General features: G+C 43.5%; 1 protein-coding gene across 2 annotated transcripts in view; it reads right to left on the bottom strand.

The window, feature by feature from the left end:
- Positions 1-269: 269 nt before the first annotated feature.
- UNC45B (unc-45 myosin chaperone B) overlaps positions 270-18,458 on the bottom strand; it is a 56,774-nt gene continuing 38,585 nt past the window's right edge. For both annotated transcript variants that reach the window (XM_073573529.1, XM_073573539.1), the window contains 13 exons: positions 14,161-14,331; positions 13,072-13,243; positions 12,620-12,920; positions 7,059-7,153; positions 6,721-6,862; positions 6,495-6,635; positions 6,183-6,310; positions 4,009-4,075; positions 3,784-3,897; positions 2,228-2,343; positions 1,447-1,564; positions 882-1,040; positions 270-751 (listed from right to left, as the gene is read on the bottom strand). In XM_073573529.1, coding sequence (XP_073429630.1) covers positions 491-751; positions 882-1,040; positions 1,447-1,564; positions 2,228-2,343; positions 3,784-3,897; positions 4,009-4,075; positions 6,183-6,310; positions 6,495-6,635; positions 6,721-6,862; positions 7,059-7,153; positions 12,620-12,920; positions 13,072-13,243; positions 14,161-14,331 — 1,985 coding nt within the window. In that variant the 3' untranslated portion in view covers positions 270-490. The remainder of the gene's footprint in view (positions 752-881; positions 1,041-1,446; positions 1,565-2,227; positions 2,344-3,783; positions 3,898-4,008; positions 4,076-6,182; positions 6,311-6,494; positions 6,636-6,720; positions 6,863-7,058; positions 7,154-12,619; positions 12,921-13,071; positions 13,244-14,160; positions 14,332-18,458) is intronic.

The raw sequence follows: 18,458 nt of genomic DNA, 5'->3' as shown, positions 1-18,458 counted from the left end.
TGTAATAAAACAAATATTAGCAAATACTGTCAATTAGAAATGTAGCATAGTTTTTCTGATTTGCTATCTCTCTTTCCTCATGTGCTGAAATTGCAGGACCTTAGGTATACATGGTTCCGACCACTGATATAGTGACAGTTAGTTAGCTGGTTGCTAGTGGTCGTAACCATGGATGCCTAAGGTTCTACAATTCCTGCACATGATGCAAGAGATATAGTGAATCAGAAAAACTATACTACATTTCTACTTGAAGGTTTTTGCTATTATTATTACACCTGCTACATATTGGGATAGGATCTTGGAGATGGGAATACCCCTTTAAACTTTGACCACCTCAAATACAGGTGTACTTTTTGAGAAGTGCCTCATATTATTAACACTAAACACACATCTACTTTCCATTATTTTTCAGCACATGACAATACACCCCTATATACAAAGGGAATGCTCCTTTGTCACTTAGGATCTGATTTATGACGCGGCTTTATAATCACGATACAGGCTTGATAAGCCCATAATCTAGACATTTAACCAGCGCATCTCTGGCCACAGCTATGATATGTTGCTTGTTGGGATTGTTCTCTTCTTTTCCTATAACTGTTAAAATCTCCAACATCTCTGCCTCCACCAGCTTCTTTGCCAACTCTTGGTCTGCGGAGATGAGGTTATAGGCAATCACTACTCCTCGATGCTGAACTTGCAAGTCTTCATTCAGACAAAGTCTCTGCAGGATTTCCATCCACTGTGTGGTCTGGGAAGAAGCAAATGCATCTGAATATCACCCAGTACATGTAACCTCTCCAGCATAATTTCTAACTATGCTAAATGAATGAAATTATTCAGTCATGAACATCATAACATGTCATACAGCTTGTACTTACTACTTGGGTCATTTTATGGCACAGCTGCTTCTGCGCTCCAGTGAGAACAGCGAGAGTTCCAGCTGCTGCTCTTTGCAGTTTAACCTCATCCTCCTCTCCACAAAGCAAAGTCACCAGTTTCAAACGATCATTTCCATCGGCCGTGAACCTCTCCTGAACCTATTGGAATAGAATATAGCGTATTTTAAGTTATAACAAAGTGATATCCTAAAATTGTTAAAAGTCTCAGACATTTTTGGATGTTTTTGAACAGATCTTTTGAGTGACGTGTTAATATTTGCTGGTAACATATTAGCCTTTCCCAGATAAAATGACAATATAAACTGAATAATCAGACTCAGGGCCATTACTTGAAATATCTGGGTCCCCTGTCATATCTCATACTCCATCATGTACTCTTAAATCGCAAGAAGACAGAGATCACTGATGTCAATGCCCCACTGCAATTACTATCTGAAAGCGAACCTGTTACCTGGGGTCCCTCTTTTGAACACGTTAATCTGAGCCCCCCCGAGGACAGTATAATCTGACATGCCTAAAAGCCGCCCTGATCACATTCACCTACCTCTTTAGTCACCGACAGGTTGCACATACATTCGGTGGCAGCTTGTCGGATCTGTTCATGATTCTCAAACATGTAATTCTCAATATCAGAAAGAGCTTTCTCCTTAATAATTTTTTGTCTGTAATAAAAATAGATGAGTTGATCAAATATTTGCAATGAATATGGCAACAGCAAGATTTCTGGGCTGACAGTAAACTAAACTCGCCCATTATAAAAAAAAAAACCAACACATCCATTAAGACCATGAAAATCAGATGCAAGAGTTAATTGAGAGTAAAACCGAGAGCAATCAATCCTTTTTCTAATGGCTAACAATATTAAAAAAAAGCACTTTTTTTTTTTTGGCGGAATTAAGGGGATTCTATTACCAGGTTTTTGTTTGTCACCTGAGAGCAGCATGATGTAAGGACAGAGAACCTGATTCTCGCAGGGATGCGCACGGCCATCGTGAAGCTCAACCGTGTGCCGACCTGTGCCAAACACACTGTGTTGCATTTTGGTGCGATCGGCGCACCGTCAAAAGGACGCATGCGCCGGCATACCGGCCTGCGTACCCAATGCGTACCCAATGCTAAAGATAGGGTACGCAGGTTGCATGCAGCGTCATGCGCCCATAGGCGGAGCTGACCGGAGGAAGTGTGGCCGTGGGCGGAGCTTCACGGCGGCCGTGCGCATCCCTCCACAGCTCCAGGAAATGCCAGTGTGAAACTAGCCTTAGAAGTGTTCATTCCTTCCTTGATATGTTGCTCCAATTATCACGTCTACTATTGGGAATACAAACCTTAATTTTTCGCTTTTCCCGGAGAGGTTTGTCAGGGCAAGGAGTGCTTCAAAGTTCTGCATACCGTCTTTCTCTGTGTTCAGGAGACTGACCAGGGGACGTACCACTTCATATATCTGAAACAATACCATTGCAAGTTGGCGTCATTTTCCAATTAACAGTTTTAGTGTAATGTTTCTAAAATTTGTATTAAGTTAATGTCACAAACTCTAATGATAAATAGAAACATTTCAGTGTACAATCAGAGGATGGAGACCTGACACTTAGCACAGATTACAGTTGGATCTAAGCTTAGACAATCTTCTTTACGTTAGAGACACATACCAGAATACATTATTCTTATAGAAGTACTAAGCTTTCTGAGGCTAAGGGAACATGAAGTAGATAATGATGCAGATTTTGCTGTGGAAAGCACTGCTCTAAGTAGCACAGGCGATCGGACGATTGCAGCTTCATGTCCCTTAAGAAGACTATTGAAGTCGGTAAAAATTTTGAAAAAAAAGTTTTAAAAAATATGAAAAAAAAAATAGAAATGGAAATATAATAATCTAATATATAAAGCTCAATGTGGGTGTGTATGTATGTCCGGGATTGGCATCCGCACCGTCGCAGCTAAAGCCACAGTCACACGTCTGGCCCCCGAGAGCGTCATAGGCTATGTTGTGAGGCGAAATTTTAACCCCGCGCGTTCCAATTCACCAAACAATTTTGCCCCTATCTACATAATGGGGAAAAAGTGTGTGTGTATCAAGCCCCGCCCCTCATTATGATGTCATAATGGTTGCCATGGCGACGCTGATGTCATCATAGGTTGCAAGCCCCGCCCCTCATTATGATGTCATAATGGTTGCCATGGCGACGCTAATGTCATAATAGGTTGCAATGGCGAAGATGCTGTCACAATGGTTGTCATGGTGACGATGATGTCTTACTAGGTTGCAATGGTGACGGTTATGTCTTAACGGTTGCCATGGTGATGATGATGTCATAATGGGTATATGGGCACGGGACTATGGGATGGAGGATGTGTGATGGGTATATGGGCACTGGACTATGGGATGGAGGACATGTATGACGGGTATATGGGAACGGGACTATGAGATGAAGGATGGGTATATGGTTACTCGACTATGGGATGGCGAATATGTATGATGGGTATATGGGCATGGGACTATGGGATGGAGAATATGTATGATGGGTATATTAGCATAGGACTATAGGATGGAGGATGTGTGATGGGTATATGGGCATGGGACTATGGGATGGAGGATGTGTGATGGGTATATGGGCACTCAACTATGAGATGGAGGATATGTATGATGGGTATATGGGCAGGGGACTATGGGATGGAGGATAATTATAATTTGCTATAACTAACCACAGTTAGTTACTATGCCCGGGCAGCGCCGGGCTCTTCAGCTAGTAGCAAAATAAAAAACACACATTTCTTACTGCTGCATTTAGAAATGTTTGATCTATCATTATATAAAACAATCCAATCAGTAAATGACGTAAAGCAGTTAAAAGATGGTAAATTCAAGTTCTTAATTACATACCCGCTCTCCAGGGAATGCAATGTCAGGGTTTGACACAGCTGCTATCTTAGCCAGACCGTGAGCAGCCTTTGTTTTTCCTACTTCTGTACCTTCTAGGGCTAGTGGAATCATGGCCTATCCAAACAAAATGCAAGAATTATACCGTAGATCGAAAATCAGCAGTTATACCGCTATACAGCAGACTTTACTATAAATGATAAAATCATCGCGTTACTCTGTATTTACCTTGCCTCCTCCTTGTGCAACAATTATTCCTCGGTCCTTAGGATCTTCACACAATGCTAAGAAAACCCTAAAAGTTTCACATTATTATAAATTATTTTTATTAAGAATTTTGCATTTGCAGTTATAGTTTTTCAACAACTTGCACTTTTGGATAAAATTTCTGATATGCAAAGTCAAAACGTTGTACTTATATTTAACAAGTGGCATATAAAATAATGTCTTTTACTAATGATACATAGATGATACCCTTTAGTCACTATTTTTCAGGTCAATAAGAAAATATATATATTGGTTTTCTCCAGATAATATGGCTCTTCATGGTAAAGACCTCAAAGAAGAGCATGCCAAATTTAAGATTTCTGGACTCTAATAAAAGCATTTTTCTCCTGATCATAAACGGTTACAACTGCAAAGTGCTTGTAAAAAAAAAAAAAACTTTGCAATTTAATTTTTATTTAAAAAAATCCCTCCCCTTTCTCAAGAATATAGTCTTTTTTTAATTCTATTGTTTACTGCTCAATAACTCGGTTACTGCTGAAGTCCGTTAGAGGTGACCGGCCTCCTAGGCAAGGAGCATGGTGCCAACAAGTTCTTATCAATAGATTTAAGCTCAGAAACGGGCCAGATCACTGGATCCAGTGAGCTCCAGTGCCCTTGTACTCCACGAATACTGCAGAAGCAAAGTTTCCTCTGTTTACAGCATCAGAGAGCTTACAGTTTGGGCCAGCGAAGCAACAATACCAATGGGCCAAACCATCAACCAATCAGGAGTGCCCTCTCCCAGGAAGTAGGGGGCTGAGAAGCAGTGCGCTCCTGCTGAAGAGGACGATACAATGAATTTATTACTTATGCAAGTTTACAGAATCAGGTAAGAAACCAAATAAAACATTGGAGACCTTGACTTAAAGAAATGAAGTAGATTGGGTTCAACTCCAATTAGGTCTGAATTGTGATCTCTGGGATTTCCATATATCAGCATAATTGGGGGTGTCTCGTAATCCTTTTGCATTACTTCAGAAAAGAAAGTTATCTTTGTCAGGTGTTTCATCAACATAAATTACAATGAAGGTAGCAGCACATGCATGTTGGTCTATTGCTTTCTAGAATGTAAACGAAGGAGTACGAGACCCCATATGTTACAAATAGTGGGGTCCTGGTATTATCCTGCTAAGTTTTATTGTTGCCCTTGGGACATGGTTCAATATGCCAAAGTGGCTTTCAGACCAGGGGATGTTGTGTGATTTTCAGCATAATGTGTAAGGCCGGGTTCACATTAGCGTTTGAGTCCGCAGCGTGGTGCTGCAGACTTCTTTTCTTAGGCTGGTTTCACATTCGCGCTTTTTAAGCGCACGCACGGTCGGGGGTAGCTCCGCCCCCGATCCGGCTCTCTGCCCGGCGTGCCCGCCCCTTCCTTGTAGCGCCGCCTCCTAGCGCACAGCGGCGCCTGCGATCGGCGCACCCTATCTTTAGCATAGGGTGCGCAGGCCGTGCGCTAGTTGCACTTTGACCTGCGCTGCGCACTTTTGACGGTGTGCCGTGCGCGCCAAAATCCGAAAAGTTTGATTTTGGCGCGCACGGCGCACCGTCAAAAGTGCGCAGCGCAGGTCAAAGCGCAACTAGCGCACGGCCTGCGCACGATCTGCGCACCCTATGCTAAAGATAGGGTGCGCCGATCGCAGGCGCCGCTGTGCGCTAGGAGGCGGCGCTACAAGGAAGGGGCGGGCACGCCGGGCAGAGAGCCGGCTCGGGGGCGGAGCTACCCCCGGCCGTGCGTGCGCTTAAAAAGCGCGAATGTGAAACCAGCCTTAAGCTCCGCCTGCTCCGCGTGCGTCCTGCGTAGCTATCTTTAGCATTGTGTATTTAACATTGTGTACGCAGGGACATGCGCTGTATGCGGATGCGTTCGCGTGCGTCATTTTGAAGTGCTCTCCGAACGCATTTCTTGCGTTCAGTGGGCAAGTCAAAACGACGCACGTGGATGCATCCGCATACAATGCATGTCCCTGCGTACACAATGTTTAAAGATAGGTAAGCAGGATGCATGCGGAGTAGGCGGAGCTTAAGGAAAGAAGTCCACAGCACCACGCTGCGGACTCAAACGCTAATGTGAACCCTTACACTGTGATTTATCTGGCCAGTCTATGAGAGTTATACAGTAGTTCATGACACATTACCTCGCTAGCTGTTCTTTGGTTTGGTCTGTAAGGATGGCATTGTCTGCTTTCACCATGCAGGACAAAGTTGAGATGATATCAGCCTTGAGTAGTCTCTTTACACGTTTTGTTACAAAGTCTTTCTTATCCTAGAACAAAAAAAATAATTTAAGTAATTGTTACAGAAGACACCAATGTATACCGTAAATTTTTTCTGCTTGAGGTCTATGTCATCAAAGCATCCCACTAATACATGTTGTTCTATGAACAAATCCAATACACTTGTAGTCAACGAGAATGACTTTAGTCCACTACTCATGGTAGACAACTTGCCTTTGGGTGTTGCTCTGGAACATGCTGCTTGGAAAATTTAGCCAGCTGGACTAGCTCCGGAATGACCTCCTTCACATCATAACTGTTTGTGCAGTTGACCAAAGTTGAAGCCACAGAGTAGAGAATGGTCTTATCACTTGTCTGCATACAAGTGAAATCATAATGTTAGTATTTCTGTATAAAACTGTATCATGACATTAGTAAATGTGAACATGGCCTTACGTACCTTTGACATGTCAAACATGGCTTGCAGCGCTTGTTCGTCTTCCACAAAGTCATCTTTTACATCGGCATCCAATGTCAGATATGCCAGTCCTTCCACTGCCCACTTCCTAGTCTGTATGTCAATGCTTGGGTTACACAACCATCTATGATGAAGACCCAATCACCGATCATAAATTAAAATGCTATTCAAGAAATGTGCCTAAACTTCTCATACCTAGTATTATTATGCATATACAGGAATTCACTGGCCTTTTAAAGATCTTTCATGTTTCAGGATTATGCCATGTTTCATTATACAGTTCGCAGATAAGATATCATTTACACTACATATATACTCACTTTCTACATTGCTTGGCAAGTTTATCAGTGGATCCTTCTGCAAATTGTCTTAAACCATAGTCTGTACCTCCAGCTGATCCCAGCTTGCAAAGTCCCTGAAATTCAGAAAGTTAATCTGAATTTTTCAGGAACATAATAAAGTGAAATTTATATGATCTCTATACAAAGAAATACATAGAGAAATTGTAATATAATGTTCTACAAATAACTCACAATACAAGTTCACCTTTCAAAAAACAGAACTTGTCTTTCAAAGGTGCACACAGACAGCAAAATTAAATCATTATTCTCAGCAAGATTCAGTTTCCTCTTTTAAACATAGGGTGTTTAGACATTAATTAGCATGTTAGGGTTAAGGCTCATTCGCTATCATCGCTAGGAAAGGCCAGGTGATACAAATTTTCCAGCTTTATGAAAACCCAATCTCCTCTAACCTTGTGCCAAAAAAGAACAGCAACCATAGGTTCTTCTAAGCAGCTGCATAGCTGTAGGGAAGGTGACCTGACAGACGGACGGACTAGTCAGAGTGAAGAAAGATAGGTTTGCACAGTGTAGGTAGGAGTCAGTGATTACAGTGGGGAAACAACTAGGAAAGTGTAGTGGATGTGCAGTACCTTGGGATGACCATTAGATGGCAGGGTGGAGTGTGAGCAAAGGACTTTACAGCAGCTTAGGGCTTTAGAAACCGTTGGTCATGGGGGGCGTGGTGACAGTTAGAGTGACAGTTTCAAGGAACCGGGGGAGTTATAAATACTGAGGGAGGGTTCCAGAAAGTTCCAGTCCCCAGGGGGAGCTCAGGTGACAGGAGGACTACGCCAGTCTGTGTGCCCTGAGGAGAATCCAGACCAGGGGGACTGAGGAGAGAGAACGTCAGGGGGGTGGTCCTGACAGGAAAGGACCGCAGAAGAGACGAGGCATTGGGTGTGGGACACCGTATGTGACACGACGACTGAGCAGTAGAAGCGCTGTTGGTTTACGGGCCTAAGGCGGCCACAGTGACGGACCTGTCAGGAGCGTCGACAGTAAAGGAGGGGATGGTGTGTGCAGACTCGTCCCTAGTGTACGGTGTGAGAAGCGGCTCTGGAAACAGAGGGCCGCGAGGTGTGCCGTCAGTCGGACGGCAAGCGAGAATAAACTTGGACCTGTTGCACCCAGAATCTGCCTCCATCGTGTCTCTGTTGTCATCTCTGCGTGGTAAGAAGTGGGACCACCCCCCTATCACCCCCCAGCTCGGCCCGCCACCGTCGCTACATTTGGCGTAGTCGGCAGGATAGACGCCGCTAATACATCATCTTCTGCGGCAGGCCTGCCTCAAAGACTGGAAAAGGACTTGGACTACTCTGTTTGGATTACAATTACCTGTGGATTACAAATGACCTACCTGTGGAATACAAATGGGAAGCGCTGTGGCGGATCTGTGTGGCCAGCAGAGGATCCGGGGCGGTACCAGGTACTGTGCAGTATGGCGGTGTTGCTTCAGCGCAGAGGAGAGGTCCGGGTGTTTGCAGTCATGTTGAATGGACTGGGACCCCCTCCAACGTATCCCAAAAGGAAGCAGTATGTGCCTGGAGATCGACGCTTCCATATATTGGACCCTGACAGGAGGGTGGAGAGGCCTGCCAACACCTCACCTCACAGAGGGAGTGGCACAGAAGAAAAACTTGGCTGCGGCTGTCTGATGCCATTCGAGTGCTGCCCAACGGACAGTATGAGACTCTGCAGGTGTCGGGGCATCGGCCGCCTAGAGTGGCAGTGGCGGCAGGGGATGGAGATGTGCCAGAAGTCGCCCTCAGAGCCACGGGAGAGCAGCGGGATGCTGAGCTGGGGAGCGGAGCCTGAGCGGAGTCAGCGAGAACGGCCGCCACCAATACCAGCAGAGGACTTCTCAGCGGAGCCCCCGAGTTTGGGGGAAAGACCCGCGGGACAGTGGAGCGAGGGACGGAGGCTGCGGGTGAAGCCGCGTATTGATGTGATGGAGGCCGCAGCGCCGGGGAAGGTGAGAGTACCCCCGGCACAACCAGTGCCTCCGCCAGCGGCCCTCATCATTCCGCCGCAGCACGCTGCCCCCTGCGCACCGGAAGGCCTGGGTACATCGGGCCCAGTGGTGTATGCAGAGTTGTGCGAGGCCCCTGCTCAAGTCCCTGAGGTACCCCGCCTGGAGCCGCCAGTGCGGAAGTTATCCAAAGAAGACGCTGCTGCGTTCCCCCTGCTGATAGCAGCTGCGTCGTTGGAACCGGCCGTTACTCCGGCTCCATTGGAAGTAGTGGATGCGGCCTGTCCTGAGGCCGCGGTTATGCCGCTGCTGAAGTCGACTGCGGCCGACTTAGTGGGCCTTGTGATTCCAGCCTCCAAGGACCCGGTTGTCCCCATTTGCCACCTGGCCCCAGCGGCTGTTGAGCCGCAAAAATCATCGGCCGCCTCTGATCCACGTCCTTCCTCGGTTATGTCCCGCCCACCGGACTCCAGGGCTCATGCCGGACCCTCTGTTTGGGTCGCAGGAGTTATAGAGAAGAAGAGGGCCAGGTTGCAGGAAGTCTGGAACCTGCTCCATGAGAGGGGAGAGGCTGGCATGGCGGCTGCACGACCCCCGGGACGGCTCGTTTATACTATCTTGCAGAAAGGGACACTTCTTGCATCCTGGGAGCTCCACGGTTGTGGGGTCTCATACTACTGACCACCGAAAGGAGGATTGAACTGTCAGGAGTTCGTTGCACCGTTGTGCAGGTCAAAAGGAGAGTTCGCGGTCAGCTTTTAAAAAAAAAAGAAATGTTTATCTGTGATTTTTATGTCTGTTTTTCTATGTTCCTCTTACAGGATAGTTTGTGTTTACTTTTTAGACTGACAGAGCGCGGGATACTTAGAAGAGAGGGAGTGTCCATGTCCAAGGAAGGGAGGAGGAAAGGAGACATGCAATGTTATGTTATATTTTGGTTTTAAAAGCAAGAAAAAAAAAAAAAATTATAAAAATGGGTACTTGTGCTATTATAAAGTTGTTTAATGTATAATATGCCAAAGTAAATGCAACAGGTCCGGGTAAGGGAAGGTCTGCGGGACCAAAGGAAAGTGTGAGATCCGGTAGGGATCTAAGAGTTGAGGAGGTCTGGGAGACCGGGACGCCGACCATGACATGTAATTGAAAGAAGGAAAATGAGTTGGAAGACGTGAGAAAGACTGCCGTCCTAGGTCAGGTCCCCAACACCATGGACACCCCTGAAGAAGGAAAGGCGGGCGCCGGCAATGATCTGGTAGGTGAGTGGCCTCGATCATGGCGTACCGGATAGTGAAAGGTAACAGTAGGGGAGAGTAGGGGAAAGATACACGCCGTAGAGAGAATATGGGTGTACCTTGCCCAATTTGAAAGACGTTGTCATGTGGCGTGTGCGCTGGTGAGTAGCAGTAGGCTGCTCAGAGCATAGTGCTCCCAGTATGGTTCGGCCCCCGCAGATAGTGGGTTTGGCTCAACTTCTGGTCCGACAACAGAATGTAGGTGTAGATTCAGAACGAAGAAGGCAGGGATGACGATTGTCGAGGACGACAATGGACAAAGGAAGGGGGAGTGTAGGGAAGGTGACCTGACGGACGGACGGACTAGTCAGAGTGAAGAAAGATAGGTTTGCACAGTGTAGGTAGGAGTCAGTGATTACAGTGGGGAAACAACTAGGAAAGTGTAGTGGACGTGCAGTACCTTGGGATGACCATTAGATGGCAGGGTGGAGTGTGAGCAAAGGACTTTACAGCAGCTTAGGGCTTTAGAAACCGTTGGTCATGGGGGGCGTGGTGACAGTTAGAGTGACAGTTTCAAGGAACCGGGGGAGTTATAAATACTGAGGGAGGGTTCCAGAAAGTTCCAGTCCCCAGGGGGAGCTCAGGTGACAGGAGGACTACGCCAGTCTGTGTGCCCTGAGGAGAATCCAGACCAGGGGGACTGAGGAGAGAGAACGTCAGGGGGGTGGTCCTGACAGGAAAGGACCGCAGAAGAGACGAGGCATTGGGTGTGGGACACCGTATGTGACACGACGACTGAGCAGTAGAAGCGCTGTTGGTTTACGGGCCTAAGGCGGCCACAGTGATGGACCTGTCAGGAGCGTCGACAGTAAAGGAGGGGACGGTGTGTGCAGACACGTCCCTAGTGTACGGTGTGAGAAGCGGCTCTGGAAACAGAGGGCCGCGAGGTGTGCCGTCAGTCGGATGGCAAGCGAGAATAAACTTGGACCTGTTGCACCCAGAATCTGCCTCCATCGTGTCTCTGTTGTCATCTCTGCGCGGTAAGAAGTGGGACCACCCCCCTATCACCCCCCAGCTCGGCCCGCCACCGTCTCTACATAGCACTCTGAAAATTAAAATGGTGGAGGCCCACAAAGTAGGAGAAGGCTTTAAGAAGATAGCAGTGGTTTCAAGTTTCCCTTTACTCAGTTTGAAATGTAATTAAGAAATGGCAGTTAACAGGAATAATGGAGATCAAGATAAGGTCTGGAAGATCAAGCAAAATTTTAGTGAGAACTGCTCGCACAATTGCTGGAGAGGTAAATCAGAACCCCACTTTACTATAAAGGACCTTCAGAAAGATTTAGCAGACTCTGGAGTTCTGGTACATTGTTCTACTGTTCAGAGACACCTGCACAAATATGGCATTTGAGGAAGAGGCAATAGCAGAAAACCTCTCCTATGTCCTCACCATAAAGTTCATCATCAAAAACATGCAAAAGAACATCTAAACAAGCCTGATGCATTTTGGAAACAAGTCCTGTGGACTGATAAGGTTAAAATAGAGCTCTTTGGCCACAATGATGATCAAAGGTGTGTGTGGAGAAAAAAGGGCTCAGAATTTCAGGAATAGAACATCTCGCCAACCATTAAGCATGGGAGTGGATCAATCATGCTTTAGTGTTGTGTTGGACCAAATGGCAAATGATGTAAACATAACACCATCTGCAAAAAAGCTGAAGTTGAAAAGAGGATGGCTTCTACAAGTGGATAATGATCCCAAACACCCGTCAAAATCCACAATAGACTACAGCAAAAGGCACAAGCTGAAGGTTTTATGATGGCTCTTACAGCTTCTTGATCTGAACATCATTGAAAATCTGTGGCTAGACTTCAAAATAGCAGTGTATGCAATATAACTCCAGAATCTCACAGAAATGGAAGAATTTTCCAAGGAAGAATGGATGAAAATCCCTCAAACAAGAATTGAAAGACTCTTGTCTGGCTGCAAAAATTGTTTACAAGCTGTGATACTTTCAAAAGGGGGTGCTACTAGGTACTAACCATGCAGGGTGCCCAAATTTTTGCATATCCAATTTTCCATTTTGTAGTTTATAAAATGTAAAAGATTAAATTTTTATTTTTTTCGCCTAATATACAAAGGAAATGTGTCATCTTTAACTTTAGGCCTTTTAGAGATCATTTCATCTTCAACTTGCTTAACTGTTCACAATAACAGCAATTTTGACCAGGGGTGCCCAAACGTTTAAACGACACTGTAACAGAGCTATATCTGGATATTTTCCTTAGTCCTTGTCTATGGTGTAAACTGCACAATGGACATTGTTCATACTCACCACCAAGGCTCGGATCTTTATCTTCTCATTCTTTGTTTTCTTGTAGATGTCTTTCAACAAGGACACTCCATTTGTTATAATAAAAGTAGCCCGGTTGAGTTTTGTAGAGGCATGAATAAGAGCTTCCACTGCAACTAGCTGGTCTACTTCATTTTCTGACCCAGTTAGTGCCACCATCATTTCCATAACCCCCTGCAAAGCCAGGAGTTTGTTTCCCAAATCAAAAGGCCCCTGCAAAATTCCTGACACAGTCTGTATGGCATGTAGGTTCTTCTCCATATTTTTGGGGTCAAATTGACCACTGTGATAAAACAAAGCATAAATACTCACTATTGTATATTATATACAATGAATTTAACTAATAAACTCATATATAAGAAAAATAAGTTTTATGATAAAGTTGATTATTTTATCATAAAAAAGTTTAGCTTTTCAACTGTATAGTGCCTTACGTTATATACTCCTCACAAATCTGTCTGAAGTTATCTCTCTCTGGATCACAACGGAGATCATCATACAGTTTATTTAGAAGGATTGAAGCCGTTAACCTAGTATTGGCTGTCAAAGAAAGGCAATTTGGCAATTCAGGAATCTGACTCAAAACCTTAAGAATCTTCTTTAAGCCTAAAGGAAAAATGCAAAATTTAGTTGTGTTTTTTAAATTACATTTTAAATAGACTCTGAAAGAGTTTACCTTATCCATACCGTTATAAGTGTATCAATATTTTATGAAAGCAGTATACTAAAATCAGAATTTCAAAACATTTGCCATCACTTTTCTCATGTATAAAAAGTAAGGTACTCTAAAATCATAGTAAGGCTAACAAATGAGAAAATGTGCCCTATTCGGATCCTCTAAAATAATATAACTGAGCACTGATAAATACTTAAATTTTGTATTTAAAAAACCCTAAAATTTGAAACTTTCAAAATACTGTTATTTCCCATTCATGTAGTATTAGATCAAGAGTATGCAAATTTTTAACCGTGTATAGAGAGAAATCTCTTCTCCAGGAAACTTCATTTCTTTTTCCCATATGGAGTTTAATCTATGCATGTTTTATACTCTTAAAGGGCATTTGTCAGTAGGATTAACCCTTCAAAGCCATCTATATCGGCATGCAAGTCATAGAAAGCTGAATCAAATGATACCTTCATAGTCGATAAATGGTTCCTAAGAAATCCACATTTTTGATACATGGAAATGAGCTGAAAAGATCTCCATGCCAGGCTAATTTTCTATTACGTGACAGTTTAAGAGGGTTGATCTTACTGACAGACTCTCTTTAATGCCACTGCAGAAAATGTGGTAGTGAGTCACACTAGCCAAGGATCATACTGCCTCATCCCCGACAAGGAATGCAACATAAGAAGAGCCTGCAAGAACTCTGCGTTCCCGTCCTTGAAGAAAGAAGTAGTGGTACTGATCAGCACCATGTGCTGTCCAAAGGACCAAGAGATTTTGGCAGCTATAGAGACTATAAAGCCTGAAAAATACAGTAATTTGTAATTGGTAAGGACTACTCAGAAGACAACTTCACCTGCGTCAACCACAAAGAGAGTCTTGGAATTGTCCTTATTCTTCAGGTCATATCGTGGGATGTTTTTATTAAGCAGGTTGAGAGCTTGATCTCTGCCGTGTCCAGAAACATTTTTACTAACAAGCATGTCCAACAAATGCGTGGTGATCATCCGGAGGTCTTTCTTAGTATCTATAAAGAAAACAAACAAGGATATTTACTGCTAGTGCTACAACTCTGCCTAAAACATTATATTACCTTATCTAATGTAAGTATACAATAATATGTTTAAAGGGGTCGCCCAGCTTGTTTGAATCGATGGCCTATACTTAGGATAGACAATACATTTTAGATTGATGACATGAATCTAATATTGATGGACTATCTAATTAAAACTTTGGATTCCCCCTTTAAATTTCTTTTTGGATCTTATGCATAAGCAGTGGAGCAGAAAATAAAAAATGGAAAGAAAATAATAAAATAGACAACTAGTGGTCTATTGTACATTCAAAGAGAATAGTACATTTGGACCAAAATCCGACTGGGCTGCAGTTATCAGTGTTGAATTTCAGTATTTGTAGATGGCATAAAACCCTCTAAGGTAATAACCAAAGAGGAGGACAATATAATAAAGTGACCGAATATAAGGTTATATCCACAGTAATTAGATCCATGGCATTCATCAGTCTTGTGTAAATTATTCTATATTTAAATATTAAAACACTTTCGTCACCAGGGTTGGAGTGGGTTCCTTTTTCTGGGCCCCTGGATGAAGCGTCACACCTAATGGCCGTCGTGACAGACAAAGAGAAATGAGTCCATCACAGCTTTTAGGCTGAAAGTATTTTACAAGTGTTGTACAAATATCAGAATGGACACTGGAAATCTTTTCGACCTAGGACTTCAACCATGGAGAAAGAGCATACTTTAGGTGAAGAAGGTTTCATCATCACAATAGATGGGGATTCTTTACTTGAAGAGCATTGAGACTTTAGAACTCTAACAGAATATGATAATTAATTGAAAGGCCTGGTTGCTTTTCTTGAAAAATATAATATCACAAGTTATGGACTGTAGATTTCTAGAGATTGAATACTGATCTTTGGATTTTTTTGGGGGAATATCTTATTCTGGATTATTTTTTCCCCTTGAATGAGGCAATTTACCTTCTAAGAATATTTTTCTTGTCTTTTACTGGATCATCACTGATAGGAACTGAAGGAGTTAAATTGAGTTCTGTCTATGTTGCATTCTCTTGTTTAAAACCTTATCTGTTCTTCGAGGAGATGTCTCAGACATCTCCCTTGTGAACCAAGGTCAAATACCTCTGCTTTTTCGCCTAAGTGACTTTCTTTGTAGAAAACAAGTTGTAAAATCATTTGTACTGCGCATGTCTTTAAATGTTTAAATTCTTTACTATAAAAGACGGAAGCCTAACTGATAAGCCAGAGGCGTCTTGAGAGGCATCCCGAGTGGTATTATACAGCCCGTGTCTGTGTTATTCTTCTCGACGGAGCCTTTGATTAGAGACATATGGTGCTTCACACCTAAGAACATCGGTCCTTCAGATGAAAGAGTAATCTGAGGGATCCCGACAGTTTCCTGGCGCCCGAAACAGGGACCTGATATAGGCACCTCTCCAAGACTACCCGATCTACAGACCACTCCAGTTACTGATGAAATTGTGAACAGCAGACCTAAACACCTGGCCAGGTAAGAGATCAATTTTTCTCTTCTCTGCTCTTCATAATCTATCATTATAACTAAGGTCCGTATAAAGGGGAATCTAGTAGAGGAGGGGGCCGTAAAATCAGGTCCATATAAGAACTCTGAGGAAATCGGGTGTGACACGCATATGTAATTTCTGCTCGAATGACTTACTGTAGGTTCTGTCTGTGCACAGCTATTTTTAGAAAAAGAGCTGATGCAAATCAAAATGGGAGAGGTCTGACATTACGGAATATAAGGCTGGGTGAACAGTTCATACTGCGCAGCCCGGACGGACAAGTTTTTCACAATAGACGATTCCGCACTAGGAATAGAGGAGGTTGTTGAGTGACTGCCTTGATTTGAAGGACTGTGAAAAGTAGACAAATAAGCTGCACAGTAGGTATTCGTTCAAAGAGTGGTGATATTGCCTAACTGGGTCATGTGACAGCGTCCTTTCGGGGAGGTCACCGCCTAAGCTTAAATCAACACGCTTTACGAATAAACCTTGTGACAGATAAGAGTGTGACCGAATGAGCACAGGACCGTGAAATGAGCCTGTGACAGGATATGACTGAAGAACCCCGATAGATGGACACTTTGTTTACAATCCTGTGTGTTGTGGGAGTATTTCTGTTCGGATGCTACATAGCATATAAGTACACGAAACACGTAGTACACCGAGGAACAGACACTCCATTTAGCCTGTTAGCACCTTAGGAAGAAGGTAACGAGGTATAGTAGAGCCTAGTCTTGAGCTTACCCAATACACCACCTAAGGCAGGGGACTAACAGGAAGACAACAAGAGAAACAGGATAAGAATAAAAGATAAAATGGGGAACAGTCAGGGAAAGACACCTGAAGAAGGAAATCGGTTATGTGATATAATTGAGGATAGATATGGAAGTAGTGCAGCAAAGAACCTGGAAAAAGTATTAATCAAATCCAAAGTGCAAGATAGGCAGGCTGTGTGAATCCTTGTATATATGTCTATGAGAACCTCTGAATAAGATGAGAGATGAGTAATTGAGTATAAAAAAAAAAAAAAAAAAAATCAGTGAATGAGCACGTATGAATGAATCATCACACATCATTTTTGTGTCAAGAGATTTGAGACCTTTCTAGTTGTGGTGGAATCCCAGACAGATGCGTTATAGATATTTCAAATCTACATCTGAGACTGAATGAATTGAGTAATGATATAGTTCGTGTTATATGTGGCATTACATTGTAAAGTTTCCTGAATGCATTTGGCCAGAAAAAGGGCAAGGCATGGTTAATCTCATTATACAGTTATCTGCCCTTACAGTGAAATCCCGTGATTTTGAGTTTCTTTGTAGAAATTGATTTTGATAAGTCTAAAGAACTACAGAATTCTGTGAAGGACGACGCTGCATTCTGACGGGAGGGGTGAAGGATGGCGCTGCGCAGTTTTTCTTCTCCCTTCGCTCTTATCTCTGCTGAGTGTGAGCTGTGCTCAAAATTCTCTGTTATTCTATCCGTAAGGTACGCGCTGAAAGATTTGTGCATTTTAAAGCAACAGTACTTAATTGAAGATTGGAAGTTAAAAGTAAGATATGGTGCCTAATTTAGAAGGGAATTGTAAGTGATTGCTTGGTCATTAATGTGTTTGAACCTGCTTCTAGTTGTGTGATTGATTTGTATAGCAAATTGTGTCAAATTACAAGAGACAGAGAAGGAAGGAAGCAGTAAAACAAGTGGGACAAATATTGAAAAAGGCAAAAATACCAGAGTGTGAATGTTTGGATGTACAAAAAGGCACAGACAAGGGAAGAAAATAGCAAGTGAATAAATGATGCTTGAGAATGTGCAGCAGTGTGGAAGGTGTATTATGAATGTTTGATTGACAAAGTGTAACCAGAGACCCAGACAAAACAGATGGACTTGTAAACACTGTGGTCAGACTCAGACAAATCCAGACTGAATAGCTACTTGTGTGACCTGTGCTACTGACCTAAGAGAATTGCACTAAATCCTATCCAGACAAGATCATAAGAAGCTGACATAATAGTGTGGATAGTGGGTAGTGGGGACATTGGCCCTTGAGGAGTAAGCTGACAGTAGACATCAGACGGCCAACCCCATCAGGACCTAGAAGTGTGACTAGAATAAGAAAGATACAGGTGCATTATCCCTGGAGCCCCTCTGACCAGCTAGCTTTGCTGAAGCAGCTGCCTGCCCCTGAAGACCAACCATTCCCGTTTTACAGACACATAAAGGAAGTACAGCAGACATATAAGTGTACCTGGGCAGACCTAGAGAGGTTGGTGAGTTTAAAGGCAGGTGACGCACTAGATCATATAATTAAGACACACAGATGTGACAAAGAATCAGGCTTGGGGCATGGATGATAAATCTGCACGATCTGGGGAGACGTACTGTGAGTCACTAAGACAATGGGCTGCAGTGGAACAATCAGAGCAGTCTGTACTCCTGACTAATGTGACACAGCAAAAAGGAGAGAGTGTAGAGATGTACTTTGGACGGTTACAGCTGAAATGGGCAGACATGGGGTACATTTGCATAAACCCACTTGATGTTAGAATACTGGTGAATGCATTCATTGACGGTATGAACAAAGACTTACGAG

This window comes from Dendrobates tinctorius, unplaced genomic scaffold (genome assembly GCF_039654945.1).
Source record: "Dendrobates tinctorius isolate UK_male_01 unplaced genomic scaffold, ASM3965494v1 ptg000007l, whole genome shotgun sequence".
Taxonomy (NCBI): Eukaryota; Metazoa; Chordata; class Amphibia; order Anura; family Dendrobatidae; genus Dendrobates; species Dendrobates tinctorius.
Note: the sequence above shows the minus strand (reverse complement) of the source record. Positions and strands in the feature narration are given on the sequence as shown.